Below are 15,033 nucleotides of genomic sequence, written 5' to 3'. Positions count from 1 at the left end.
TAAAAACTCTTTCAGGTGTGACTGAATAAGAAATTCATATTGAAATTTAAGTAAACAACTTTATATGAAAACAATAACTCCCTTTACTTTGTATTAAAAAGTAAAACAACAAAGGTCCTTTTTTTTTCAAAAACATCGGCCAATTCCATCGGCTTTTCGATGTATTTTAAGGCCGATGGGCCGATGTTTCCTGCAAGTTAGCATCGGCGGCCGATGCCGATGGCAAAATTGTTGAACCATCGGCGCCGCCGATGCATCGGTCGAGTCCTAATAAATACTCTTATTTAATCTTCAAACTGGGAGCTATAAATATTTTTTACTGCAGAGATAAGTCTGCATTCCTGAAACGTGTAGCAATGCAGGAAACCTTTTGGACAATGATACTTGATATTTTCAGGAAGTAGATAAAAAACCATTGAAATCCCGAAACGTTACACGGAAATACTCAGTAACGTTTCGGAAACTTTTTACAGTGCACCATATCCCCACCTCAACTCACATAGTGCCCTCTCCAAACATGGGAGATTAAGATGCCACTTCCTGTAGTAGCGAAAAATATTAAGCTAACAATTTTAGAGCTGACTCGGCTAAATATTTTTAATAAGGTTTCATAAAAATCGGTCTAAATGAACTCTGGAAAATGCTGGTAGCACAAATTCTCACTGCATTTCAGCAGTAAATAACATTAAGAATAAAAATCTAAGCATGTTATTAAATATGCCAAAACCTACTTGATTTCTTTAAGCCAGAGCACTGTGCGTGAGGATTTGAAACTCAACTAGTTTGCACAAAATCTGTAAACACAACACATAGTTTTGAAAAAAAAATTGTAGTCAAGAAAACAGAATCATAATAAATGTTGAACGATGATTTCTATCTTAAGGGATAGCTCATCAGCATAAGAACAGCCATTTAAACGAAATTAAGAGTTTTGTTATAAACATGTAAACTTGTTTATTCCAGGTGACTTAGAAAGACTGCAGAGATTTTGGCTTCAAGGTGCTTGCAAACCGAAAGCGAAGAAGCGAAACGTCAGTAAGCCATTAGACGTGAATCAATTTATGAGTGCATTTTTGCTGCTGGGTTGCGGAGTTCTGTTCACAATATTTGTTCTGTTAGCAGAGCATATCTATTTCAAATTCATTAAAAAACATTTAGAAAAAACAGAGAAAGGAGGATATCTTACACTTATAAGTTTGGTAAGTACCGTATAGCTTTTGCAGAACAATTAATTTGTACAGCACAATTCTTTAAAAATATTGAATTTTTTAATTGCAGATATATAAAAAAATCTTGCTTTTGTATTGTACATTTCATCATGTAACGTCAATGCACATAACATGTCAAAAACATAATTCCACAATGATGTATTATTACTTTTCGTCAGACAACAACATCAATGCACATACAATTTCTGAAACATGAATCAACTATGATGTATTATTTATTTTCTGCCAACGGTGCCAACGCACATAAAATTTCTAAAACATAAAGCAGCTATTATTCTTAATTTTCATCGGACAATCATGTCAATGCACGTAAAATTTCTAAAACATTAATCAACTATAATGTATTACAGTGAAACCTGTGTAAGTTGACCACTCGCGGTGCACTACTTTAGTGGTCAACTTAAACAGGTGGTCAACTTATAGAGTTTGATTTATATGACAAGGGCTAATTCCATGCCTGAAAAAAGCGGTCAACTTAGACAGGTGGTCAACTTTCCAGGTTTACTGTATTGCATTTCATCAGACAACATCAATGCACATAAAATTTTTAAACCATAAATCCACTATGATTGTATTATTACTTTTCGACGGACAACAATACCAATGCCCACAAAATTTCTAAAACGTAACATAACTATGATTTCGTATACCTGTACCTTACAAAGAGTCTTCAATTCTTGATACCACAAAATTGCCAGGCTTGATATCAAAAGTACTAGTTGACTGGTATAAGGTCCAATACATGATGTCCGATCTCAACCAGGTTCATATCTTGTTATTGGAGAACTGAAAGGGCATTAAATATTCTCTGTATCTTATTTATTGGGGTGATGGGGGATTTCAATTTTTTTTAAGTAATTTTCAATAAGTTTCTTTGAAATTTTCAGCATAGTTACATGATGCTAATACCAACTCAAATATAAAATTTCATTGAATTATTTCAAAATTTAACTTTTTCTTAATTTAAATTTTGATTTTATAACGTTTTTGTCATATTACTCCATGCAAATGAAATTTCATCAAACTTATAAAATGCTAGCTAAATATGATACGTAAAACAACGCAAATAGAATGCTGGAATTACCTTTTCAAAATAGTGTCGTAAAGATAAGTAATGGAAAAAAAATCCAAAATCTAGATGTTTTCGGTAAAATATGTTCATATTTCAAAGAAATATAGCAAATATACTCCACAAAACTAACCAAACAGAAAAATCTTCAAAACAAAATGTTAACAAAGCACTTAAATACTCGGAAAAAAATTTTCAGCAAATTTAAATAACAGTTCGGTTTTAAGGAACAATTTGAGTTTTGTAGTTATGTAGAAAATAAGGTCTTGAGAAAATCAACATTTTCTGTTTTACTGTTACAAACTTCATTATTGAATAAACAATTTAATTTTTAATACAAATTCACCACAAATAAGGTCTTATGATTCATTTTAACTGGTATTAGCATTAAAAATTAAAACATAATATGCATTTTTACTCATGCATTTTATATGCGTTTTATATGAATTTTTTATATAAATTTTTATATGCATTTTTTAGTAAAAAAAGGGGCATCGCTCCCACAAAAATTGTCATAACTTCGCCAGTTTTCCACCGATTTAATTATTTTTTTTTTAACGGTTCAGCTAAAGGTGTAGTTTTTAGAAATATAATGAATGAAAAACCGTTTGTTTGAGCAATTTTTACTTATCTGAAAGCCCCTTATCGCCTTATAGATTGACTTGCTTTTACAGCAAGCGTTGATGTCAGAAATCTTGGCTGCTCGAACATCATGTCTAAAAGATTGACATGATATTGAAAGCTTTAAAAATTTCAAGAAAATTTTACCATAAAATATAAGTTTGAAATATTTAAATCATCAAATGAAGAACTTATTTAATTTTTATTGCAGAGTATGGGTAAATCATTAAACTTTCGAGGCACTGCAATGGAAGCCATGGACGTGTTCACTCATCCTAAGTGCAAGGACCCAGTATGCGAGAACACTTTGCGGCAAACACGCTTGGACCTTATTCGAGCAAATGAAAAGATCAAAGAGCTAACAGCGAGGAACATCATGACTAGTGTGTCAATCATATCCGCAAAGCAAGAGTAAGTCTTAATTTTGCAAGTTTTGTAAATTATCTATTTTGGACGTATTAAGAAAATCAGTAAAAAAAAAAAAAATAGCTGAAAAGTAAAAGATAAAAATACAACGTTAAAGTGCACACATGTCTATTTACTTGTAAGCTCTCTTCTCTTGCAGTGAAAAGGGGATTCCTTGAAACCTCTAAGCAAGTGTGTGGGGTTTCTTGCAAATTTTTATTTTTTAGCTAGTTATTATTTTAGCTAAACTTATATATTTAGTTTTATGTTATTTATTATCTTTTTCTTAATTATTAAAGCCAAAATGACCAGATAGTTTAGCTGAGGTTGCATGTGCTATAACTACATGATTTATGACTTCCGTTTCCTTGATCACTACATGGGTGGAAGTACGATTCCCCAGCAGGCAACTCATGATAGACGGCAAATCGAATAAGCAATTCGGAAATGTTCATGTCTTGAAGAGGGGAGATTAAACCGTGAACCCAGGATCCGGTATTAAACGAATCTACCCCCATTCGACCGTGATTCTGGTGCCTTATTGATCGGTGCCTTCACCAGCAATAGGGAAGAAAACGGAGTAGATGCGATCATTTTGGATTTTACTAAGAAACATTAAAGCAAAACATCCTAAAACTTCTCAAATGCTTATCGTATCTTCACTGTAAAAATGATTCAGAAACCTTCCTGGAAAATAATAGGCAGCTGATGTGCCCAATTTCAACAAGTAACATATCTTACAAAAACCAGGAACGTTCTCCGATAAAAGTCAGTAACCTTCCTGAAATACTGGGAAATCTTCCCTGTTAAAACTAGTCGTGAAACTTCTACAAAAATTGAATAGGTTCTATGTATTTGGTTAGAACCTTCGTGGTTAACCAAGATAGCTCCAGGAGCATTAGCACAACCATGACCAAAGCAAAGCGAACAATTGCAGCCTCGCAAAGCTATCCAGTGACTTATTTGCTCCCATAGGGAGCTTAGTCAAATCCAGACGAGCCGTAATTAAACTAAAATCGATACACTTAATAAACACGCTCAGTCAACCTTTAAACTGGTAGCAAAAAACATTTTACACAGGTGAAAAGTCTGCATTCGTGCAACTTTTAGCGATTCAGGAAACTTTTTTGCGAAGATACTTTATTTTGCGGGGAAATAGGTGAAAACCTCTGAAATCCCTAAACGTTCCACGGAAATAACCAGTAACGTTCGGAATTTTTTTACAGTGTTATTCCTTTGCAAAACGTTTGGAGCAATGGGCATGATGTGATTTTGTAGCGGCAACTTCCTTGTTTTAGCAAGTGTTGTATATTATTTCATAATTTTTCTTTACGGAAAAACGCATTCTAAGCTAATTAATAAGCATAATTTAGTTATTAAAAATATTTGTGTGAACATTTCCGGTGAAAATTTATGACATGGTTTAAAAATTCTATTCAATATATTCTTTGGCATCTAGTACTAACCCGTTATGTTCCGGAGCGTTGCATGGGAAAAAATCTTTGACTTTTCGGAGTTTTCTTAATGTGGCAGATTTGATATCAGCCAAATTTTTAAGTGTGTTGCCGCTTAGTGATCGGAATAAAGGGAAGTGGTGTAAGGTCGTGAGAGCATATTACATCAATTGTAGAAAGGAAGGCTTGATTTGGAAAAAGGATTAAGCAAGACATCTCGTCTGTTTTAAATTAAACTTTAGAAACAAATAATGAACTGCGGTGGGCTCTCCCCTCTGCCTAATAATCACAGATTGCATCATCAGATTTTGTTTTATTATGATAGCTAAGTGACAAGCAACTAAAAACATGATTGATATCTAAAATTGTATTGCCAGAATATTTTGTTAGAAAAGCAAGACGTTTTAACCTATTCAGAAATGAAAATTCGCACCCTAAATGACGAAAGGTTGTTGATAACGAGGGTTTATTACAATGTTCGTTAAAAATAAAAACTTAATAGAAATGTATTTTTCTCAAACTGACAAAAAAAAAAAAAAAAAAAAAAAAAAACAGAACTTTGTTGTTACCGTATGATTTTGATCCGGTAAAGTGGGGCTACTCGGATCCGAAATTTTACACTTTTTGCGACTTTTACACTGAATGCTTTTTTAAACCCATAATGTGAACTGATAGCCTTGTTTTTACCACTTTTCAGACGTTCTGCTACCACCTAAAGTCTTTTTTAAACAACAAATTTAACTCTTCATATTTTTGTTATATTTTTTAAAATAGAGTCCCACTCCGAAAATCCAATAGAATAAACTGTAACACAGGTGGTGATATCAAGAAGGACCAATTATTTTGAGAAAAAAACTCAAAACGTACATTCTAGCAAGTGAACTACTTATATAAATTGCAAATTATTTATTTAAATTAACATGAAATCAACGCATACATAAAAACGTATTTTTTATTCAAACATAATTTCACAAATGGAAACATGATTTAACTACAGCTAAAACGAATTGAAATACTCATTATTTAAACATTTGAAAGAATGAAAACCACTCAATTTAATGGCTTGGATGGATTTTTGTTCATCTGATATTATTTAATACCTGCTCATTTATAAGATGCCCATGTTTGTTTTGTGAATGACCTTTTAATTTCTTTTTTAGAGTTGATATACTTAAGTCAAAATAGGCTGATGCCATTCCCTACGACATTTCTCCGGGAATTAGTTGAATCTGGACATAACTGTTTTTTCCTCTTAATAATCCGCATTATTTCCTAATTCAAGGGGTTCTGTTTTGCTTTCGTACCTTTTTTATACTCAGATCTGCGAAAAACTGGTATAAATAGTAACTAACCCCTTTACTTCAAAAGATTACAAACCTTACTTAACATAATTTAGTGATGAAATGTGATATGGGGCTATTTGAAAACTGGGTTCGAGAAGCCCCATTTTAAGGCAACCAGTGCACTTTTACTAACTTATATTAGCTAATGTGTTAATTATATAGCTATAACCTTAAAACACTGTTATTTTATTAAGAAATAGAGTGAAAACATAAAACTATCTTGACTTTGATGATATCAGATGTTTCCACGAACTTACATGTGAAAGTTTGCAGACACAAAAAACAACTATTTAGACAACTTGCAATCATAACCTCAATTAGAAAAGGATAGGAATAGCAGAAACTTTTTTTCATTCTCCAGACTCTACCTAGTATTGCTACCTGTCATGGAGAAAGTTTTTAAGTCTATACATTGAGTTGTATAGGACCAGGACGGATTTCAAACAGTTTTATCTCATGGGTTCAAGTAGACTCACTTTACGGTAGCAAGATGTTTATTTTAAAAGAGGAAACTTTCAAAAAAGAAAATATTTTTTTATATTGACTGTTTAATTTTTTTATAGGCTGTCCCTGAACACAACAGAGCCTTTACAAACCAGAGACCTAACGAAGAACTACATCATTTCCAATGAAACTGGACCACCAGGCTACAAGACTCATCCTTTACACTCATACGGTCCCCATTTCATCAAGACCACCACAACTAAAGGCGACGTCGCAGAAATTGAAACAGTCTTATGATAAAGCAAAGACTTGGTCATATCTTAATTAGCAAATGGAAAACTATTTCCTTTGACAGATCTTCCTTCTAAACGGCAGCTAAAACTAAAAGAGTAGATATGCATTTATCAGAAAGTTAATCTCAAAGTAAATTTAAAGGTGTCTTCAGTTGTAAAGAACTGCTCACGTCTGGAACTATTCCAAAAACCGGTGCTTGCGATTCATGCATTCTACTCTTTGCTACAAAGAAAACAGGTAGATTTTTTCCATTTCAAAAACTTAAACAACATTGAACGATTTTTTCTGTCAACCCACCTCGTATTTTTTTTCCCGATTAGCTCCATAGATCATGTATCACAGGCATTTTCAGAAAATTGTGTGTAACAAAACATACACCAAGACGCATGTAGATATTAGACATAACTTTAACTTTCAAACAAGGAATTTAAAGAAAAAATGGCAAAGCTACAACTGCTTTTTAGGTGTACCAGTTATAGTGCCATGGATTGAATAGGTTAGTTGTCTTGCTTTACGAAAGGCATGTAAAGCAAATGCCTTTGTATTTTGCGGGTCAATGTGCTGTATAATGATGTGCCAAATCAATTTTATTATCAGTATGCTTTTACCAAATGTGCGCAAGGTTCATGCATGGCAAGCAGTAACTAGTATGCATGTGCAGCTTATGGCCGTGAAATGTCGTCTTCAACGCCAACGATGTTATTACATTCAGCTGGCGCAAGTGATTATCTTAGCATAACTGTTGATTGTTTTATAGTGTAGCGTTGTTATCTTTATGGTGTGACGTCTTTTTATGCTTTTTTATGAGGGGGCATCCACAAATGAAGTCACGTGTTCAGACAAGGATGAGGACGAGTTTCGACAAGAAGTGGGGCTCAAAATTTTGGTTTACGAGGGGGAATGACAAGGGGGGGGGGGGTGATGGGGATAGGTAAATTGTGACACTTAGTGACAGCAAGGCAGAGTTTATAGGGTTTAATTAAGTTGAAAAAGTTGTGACGTTATTTTTGGAGAACCCCATGTTGTAATTTTTAAATCTAATTTTTTTCTGGTATGTACTTTTTTGTACATCGTTTCTAAAATTTTATTTAATAACATAGATAACGTTTAACGGGCAAACAAAATATTTACGTTTTTTAAAATGTTGCCTCTTTTTTTAACGTCCTAAAAATAACGGTATGAAAAATTTGATTGTAAACACAACAAAATAAAGCTGATTTTGAAGTATGTGAAACAAATACCGTATTACCCCGCATTATCTGGCATGCTGGAAAAAAGCGAGGTTGACCAGCATCCCAGGAAATTTGAATTTTCGGCATGCCGAATATTTCGAGGTTTCTTTTTAGAACAAAACAAAAGCAAATTTACCCATTCAGTTCCAATCAGAAAGCAAACAACTGTTAGCGAAAAAGGAAAAAATAAATAAATTAATTAATTAACTTTCTGTTTAAAAAAAATGTGTATTGCATATGTTTTGTGCTTGTTATTTATGGTGAGTCATTGTTTATGGATTTAATTATATGCCAATAAAGTAATCAATTCAAAAGCAATCATCGTTACTGCGACTTGTTGATATTTTTTTCAAATAAATTAATTTATGTTGCTTTTAGAGGAGTTAAGTTTAATTTTTATTCATTGAATAGCTATGGTACATTCTTTAGCACTGGTTTAGGGGCGGTAACTTACTGCTTTAATGTTTGCTTACTTAGTTTTAATTTATTTTTTATAAATTTGTTCGTTATTAAACAATAATTTTATCTTGTTGAAATAACGAATGACATTGTTAACAAATATTTTTTACAAAATTTAACTCTTTCTAAATACTAATAAGATATGCATAGAACTGATATTTAGTTTTAGGCTTAACATATATTTTTAATAGTATTACTTCTTTTTTTCCTAACCACGATATTTTCGGCATGCCGGAAAGGACCAGGCAAGTGTTATTGAAAATCCGGTGACCCTCGAAATTTGCTGCATGCCGGGGTATTAAGGTACAATGCGGGGTAATGCGGTATACAATGGCGTTTTTATGAAATTTCAAATATGGCGAGTTTTAAACTAAGTGCCAATGAGACAATTGAGGGACACATGGGAAAAACACCGTAACACGAAATTAAAAAAATATATATGTATGTACTAATTTAGAGTAAAACGCATTTGAATGTTTGACTGACCCCCCCCCCCTTCCCCGTACCACCAAATTTCGAACTGATAATTCAGCAAACTTACAGGGTTTTGAGCAAGATATAACAGGCTCTTCTACAAGTATGCTTCAGCAACATCTAGATATTCTCACACAATATTCCGCTTTCCTTCCCTGAACTCTTCAAATGTATCAGCAATCACGCTGCTTGGTTTTGAAAAAAAAATGTTATTTTTTTGCAATCGTATTCAGATTAAATATTTCATTTCAGTTTCATGGGACTGAACCTCAAAATACAATATGTCTTGGAGTGAAAGGAGCTTCTGTTTTACGTAGAAGGATTTCAGTTAAAGTATCATTCTCAATGAAATTTTAAAACTATTATCATCCTTTCACTATTGCTGTTGTATTTTGTAGAACAAAGTAAGAGCATTTGAGATCACCTGAATTAAATTTTCAAAGAAAAATATCAATATCTACTCTAAAATATTTTTTCTTTTTTGCAGTTCTTGATTTTTAGTCGTGCATAGAAACAAAATGAGAATAAAATATTTTGCTTATCAAATTGATTTTTTTTAATAGTGATAATGAAGCATGATAAAAATTATAGATAAAAAAAATCCTTTAAAAATAATAATATCAGTTATCTTTACAACTAACATATCCGACTAATACATTTTTGAGCGTCAAGATAATTTGTTTTCTTCTTTTCAAAATTTAAACAAATCGCTTCTACTTTTTGTTTAGATAGTAGAAAGCAGCTTTTTCTTGCTTTTTTAACCATAAAGTATAAGAAAAATCACGTCACTAATTGACATAAAGCTTTAAAACTGTAATAATGGAAAAAATTCAACAAATCACGAATCATTTCACAGTCGGATGTTTAAAATGTACAAATATTGAACGAATACATTATTTTAAAAATGACATGCAGTTTTATAAGATAATACTACAATGAAATACCTTGATAATATTTAACCATCAACAAGTTCGTTAGTCCTTATATATTTTTTTTCTTTCGATTGTCATCGTAAAGGAGTTAGACTACCTATTGCTTAACAAGAAACTTCGAGACTGAAAAATCCATTTACAAGAGTTCATGTGCAAACATGCACCATTTGTTTTTGGCTCCCCGAGGTACTAAAATGGTTTTACAAGCGTCAGTTTGCTTTGCTCATTTATTCCACAGCTCACTGAAAAAATACTGTGAGTTCATCGATGAAATGTAAATTTGCAAAAGTTAATGTAGGTTAGGATTATGCTTGTGTATTCTACTTGGGAATCATTTGAGATTAAGATTAATTCGACGATATAGTTGAAGAAGTTCCTTTTTTTAAGAAGTTTCAGAATCAAAGGAATGATTCATTTCATTGAAAGAGATGTGCTTTGGAGAATAAAAAAAAATATTGTCTGTGTGAATAAATTTCTTTCAATTTCTCGGAAAACCCCTAAATCTCTAAACTCGGTACTCTAAAGTAAAGAAATAGGGTCTAGCTTTTTTTGAACTATATTCGATTTCTTAAGAAAGCATGAACTAGATATGGCAGCAAACAGACTTATTTCCCAGGTGTGTCTATATGTTGTCTGTTCTGTATAAGCAATTTTAAATTATAATTTAAACAAAACTTTGAAGACATTAGTTTGTTTGGCACTCTTGACTTCCTTAAGATGTTTCCCACCTAAAGCTCAGTCACTTCCTATGCCGGGCTGATGAGTGCTTAGAAGCACTAAACTACAGCCCTCGGCTGGAATGACTGAGCTGGCGGTGTATTTTAGGCATAATTTGTTGAATAGGTAAAGAATCTTCAATAGATCCCATAAAGCTAATTCAAACAATCGTATCTTTAAACCGAGAATTATATACGTACCACATTGTTTTTTACTTTGTAGTTTATGTTAATATTTGCAGCTAACGTATAAATAAGGCGAAAATAAATTTTTTTGAAGCAGATATGCGGTGCTCAAATAATAAAAAACTCTTTGTCAGGATATTTCAAAATTGTGAACTTGGCTAATTTGTAGACACCTTGTATAAGTCTGTGTTTTTAACCGTAATGTTGAAAGAAATATTTAAATTGTAATTGTTATGCTACATGATGCTTTTTAACGGACTTCAAATAAAAAAAAAGGAGGTCAAACTATCGAAAGTTGAAAATAAGCGAGAGTTTAATGCATGCATGTTATTGTTATTGTATTATTACGTTGTGTATTTTCTAACTGTACATATCCTCAAGGCCTAATACTAAAGCCTGACTAAGTGGCAGCTTTCTGTATATAAAAAGCAAGTTTTTAACTCTCAGTATCTGTACATTTTCTTGTTACTATTCAGTTGTTGTAAAAAATTTATTTACAGTTCAGTCCATGACATAATGTGTACACAAATTGTATCAAAGTCGCTATTTTAGAATAAAATTGCTTCAATGCATACGTGTGCTACTTTTAATCATCTCGGTTTGAATTTTATTTTTAACCTTACAAACCAATGATTAAACGAAACATCTAACTTACAAATTTTCAGCTAGACAAAGTACGCTTTTACTGGAATCCTAAGCGCCAAGACAGTATTCTGGAAATAAACAAAACTTGAAGCACAAGTTTCTCAAAAAAAGGGGGAGGGGCTTAAATGCTGAAGTCTAACCAATAATGTTTAAAACGTACAAATTATAGAAACAAAAGAACTTATAAAAGCTTGCTTTGGGGGTAGAAGAACATTATTTTCAAACGAAACATTTGCACGCTTGTGGATGCAAATATACAGGGGAATGTGGGGCAAAGTAAAATAACGGGCAAAATGAAATGGTGAATTGCAGGGTGATTCAAAAATCCGGACCAATTGAAAAAGAAATAATTCAAAAACGAACAAAGATAAAAAAGATGCGGTTTGAACTGAACGATTAAAAAAGAAGCCATCGATGTCACTATAGCTTTTATTTCTCCATAATTCTTATAATACTGTTAGCTAAGAGGGCTTTCTCAACTATGGACAGCATTTTGATTTGCATATAAGCTTTGACTACCATTACCTGCTGTCGTTGCTCCTTTTTATATCATTTATTGTCATGCATGATCCTGTATTAGAAATCGACAGCGCCATCTGTTGGTCTCCAACAGAACTATTTTCGTTTCGTTGTCAGACGAAACCCGCTTTTTTAACTTTCTTGAACTGTTAAAACCACAATAAAAGAAGGCGTAGGAAGAAATTTAGGACTTAAAAAGTCAATGCCTTTGAGAAATTATATGTATTTACTTGCTTTTTGATTTATTTTCTATGAAAAGAATATAAAACTATTTTGTAAACGATTACTCATATAAAAATTGTTTTGTTTACGAAAAGTCGAAGTCCTATTGTCTTTTTCTGATTCCTGAACTTTCACATTTATGGCGTTTTAATGTTTATTTTTAGATATATCAAAGACAAATGCGTTTTAAAGTATCTCTAAAAGAATTATATATGCAGTACTTTTACATAAAACTTTGTGATGTGAGCCAGAAAGTTAAACTCAGCAATTAGAGAGCGTTTAAGTTAATGAGAAATGAAAGGACTTCGGGCTTGGAACGCAACTGAAAATGCCAAACTTGAACAATTCTAAAAACAATAAGCTTTAACGCCTGCGGGAGAATTTCAAGCCATATGTTGTCTTAAAAAACAAAAACATTACAATTAGTGTAAACAAAATGAGAAAATAGTGAAGATTCTAAATATATGCTCAAATTTTGGTTACAAGAAATAGAAAAAAGTTATTAATGAAAATCGAAAGAGCAGTTCTTTTACACATAAAATTCATCAAACTGAATCAAAATTATGTAAACTTAGAACGGAAATGATTTCATAGTAAAAGTCAAAGACAGGCGACATTTTTATTTTTTAGTTTCGAAGTTTAAGCAGCTATTTTTCTTTTGGCAACGAAAACAAAAATAAAGTCGAAGTGCTGCGCTTTCTACCTGAAAGAAAGAGATGCAAACAATTAGATTTTTGATGATAATTATTTATTCAGGTAGACTTTGTCCTAAAGTTTTTTTTCTTTTAATTTTGTATACGAGAGAAAAAGGAAGTGCCAGCGGTGGCGCTCTTCACTCCTGAACGTAGCCAAAAATCACTAAAAAACGCATACTAAATTTTAAACACAAAGTTATTACGCTAAACAAGTTATGGAAAAATTTCGTTAAAAATAGTGCCAATGTAAAAAATCACCCCCAAATACCTGGAAAGGTAAGATTCAGGTATTCAAACGTGAGATACTCTCTATTTATGTTTTTTCAAGGATTCTGCAGCATTGCGAAATGCTTGCGTCTAAGTTAATTAGAAATTTAAGGCAACTTATACATACACCTAAATGCATAACAATAAATCATTTTGTCTGATAACATTAGTTGTCATTGTTTTACCTAAAATATCAGTTAATATTACTTTCAGCCCCCTCCCATCTTTTTTACATTAAAAGTATTTCTTTGCTTAATTAATTTAAATTATTTTATTAATATTGTTCTCTTTTCTTTTTTTAAAGTTTTATTTAGATACAGGAAATTATCTCGTTGCTATATAAACATATTTTACTTTTAAAGATTATTAATATTTTTTAGTTCATTTTGGTATAAAATTGCGTTTTTTTAGTTGTTAAAAATTATTTTTTTTTTCTTTTTTCAGTCTTGTTTTACGGAAAAAAGATATTGTAATACAATTCTCTCTTTGAAGACTTTTAAATTTCATAAAATTCCTCTCCCCTTAGTATTGATGAGGCTTTATCTATTTTAAATTCCATTGATCTTAATATTGAATTCTCTTGAGAAAAAGAATATAACAGTTGTCTTCCATTTCTGGATGTTCCCGTTTCTCGAACTGAGTCCTGTTTTGAAACTACGGTTAATCGCACAAACCGTTTGCTATTTCTTCTCCCCCCCCCCATAAATTATCGTCTCACATCCGTAATCAATAATGTGCGGCTTTCAACATGTTTTTTTTTTTTTTTTTTTTTTTTTTTTTTTTTTTTTTATCGCGCAATGAATATTTGTTCCTCACCTGAGCTTCTTAATGCGGAACTTAACTATTTAAGAACTTAGGCTGTTGATAGAGTCTATCTAGTACCCACCCCCACCTTACTTGATTCCATTTATACAAAACTTTGTAAAAAATCTCAAAAATATTGTTCTTAATGGGACTTTAATTACTAAGAATTTTGCTGTGTTGCTTTTCCTGGTATTAGTTTTCAGGTTGAAAAGATTCTGAAGCAAATTTGTTTCCAAGAGGTGTTTTCTCCCATTAATACTATTTCGTTCTCTCCTCTTAAAGATTCTATTCACCCTCTTAATTATTGTAGGATGCGGACTCGGATGCATCGGACAGACCTTTCGCTCCTTGAAGTTTCGCTTAAGAGAACATCAAAGCTATGTAAAAAAGCAACAGCAAAATAAATCCGGTATTTTTCAACGGTGTTGAGATTTGAATTACTCTTTTGATTTCAACTCTTATCATATTATCCAAAAATGCGTCAATTTATCGGATCTTTATTTTTGGCTATCATTCCACGTCCTGTAGAACCAATCTAATTTAGTTAACGTCCTAACTGCAGTTCCGTTTCTTACTTCTGCGAGGATTTAATTTTGTAACAGGTTTTTTTTTCCATTTTTTTAAGTAAACTGCCCCCCCCCCCTCCCCACTCTAAACTTCTTGTCTGTACAGTTCTTTTATTATTTATTATTATTTTTTTTTTTTTTTGCTTTGTTAATTTCCCTCTGTTTTTCTGCATTTCACTATTTGTTAAATTTTTTTCGGCATATAGTTTTTCCTGTAAGTAAATTGGTTATTTATTTGGAGTGGTTTAATTTATTTTACACTGCAAGGTTTGTGGTATTTCTTGGATATTTATTTCCCAGCGTTTTTTTTTTTTTTTCCTGATTTAATTATGTAATAAATTTTGGCTCCAGTTGTCATTTTGTCTTATTTGTTTTTAATTTCCATTTCATGCTATTTATACTGTATTCTGTTCCACCGTGTTGCTTTCCTCGGATGACTTCTCATCCAAAAGTTTAT

General features: G+C 32.0%; 1 protein-coding gene across 1 annotated transcript in view; it reads left to right on the top strand.

Moving 5' to 3' along the window:
- LOC129227957 (glutamate receptor ionotropic, NMDA 2B-like) overlaps positions 1-6,862 on the top strand; it is an 86,990-nt gene extending 80,128 nt beyond the window's left edge. The window contains exons 13-15 of the mRNA XM_054862582.1: positions 964-1,199; positions 3,131-3,330; positions 6,685-6,862. Coding sequence (XP_054718557.1) covers positions 964-1,199; positions 3,131-3,330; positions 6,685-6,862 — 614 coding nt within the window. The remainder of the gene's footprint in view (positions 1-963; positions 1,200-3,130; positions 3,331-6,684) is intronic.
- The last annotated feature ends 8,171 nt before the right edge of the window (positions 6,863-15,033 follow it).

The sequence above is a fragment of the Uloborus diversus genome, chromosome 8 (genome assembly GCF_026930045.1).
Source record: "Uloborus diversus isolate 005 chromosome 8, Udiv.v.3.1, whole genome shotgun sequence".
NCBI classification, from domain to species: Eukaryota; Metazoa; Arthropoda; class Arachnida; order Araneae; family Uloboridae; genus Uloborus; species Uloborus diversus.
The sequence above is the reverse complement of the archived record's forward strand: the minus strand, read 5'-3'. Positions and strand labels throughout refer to the sequence as shown.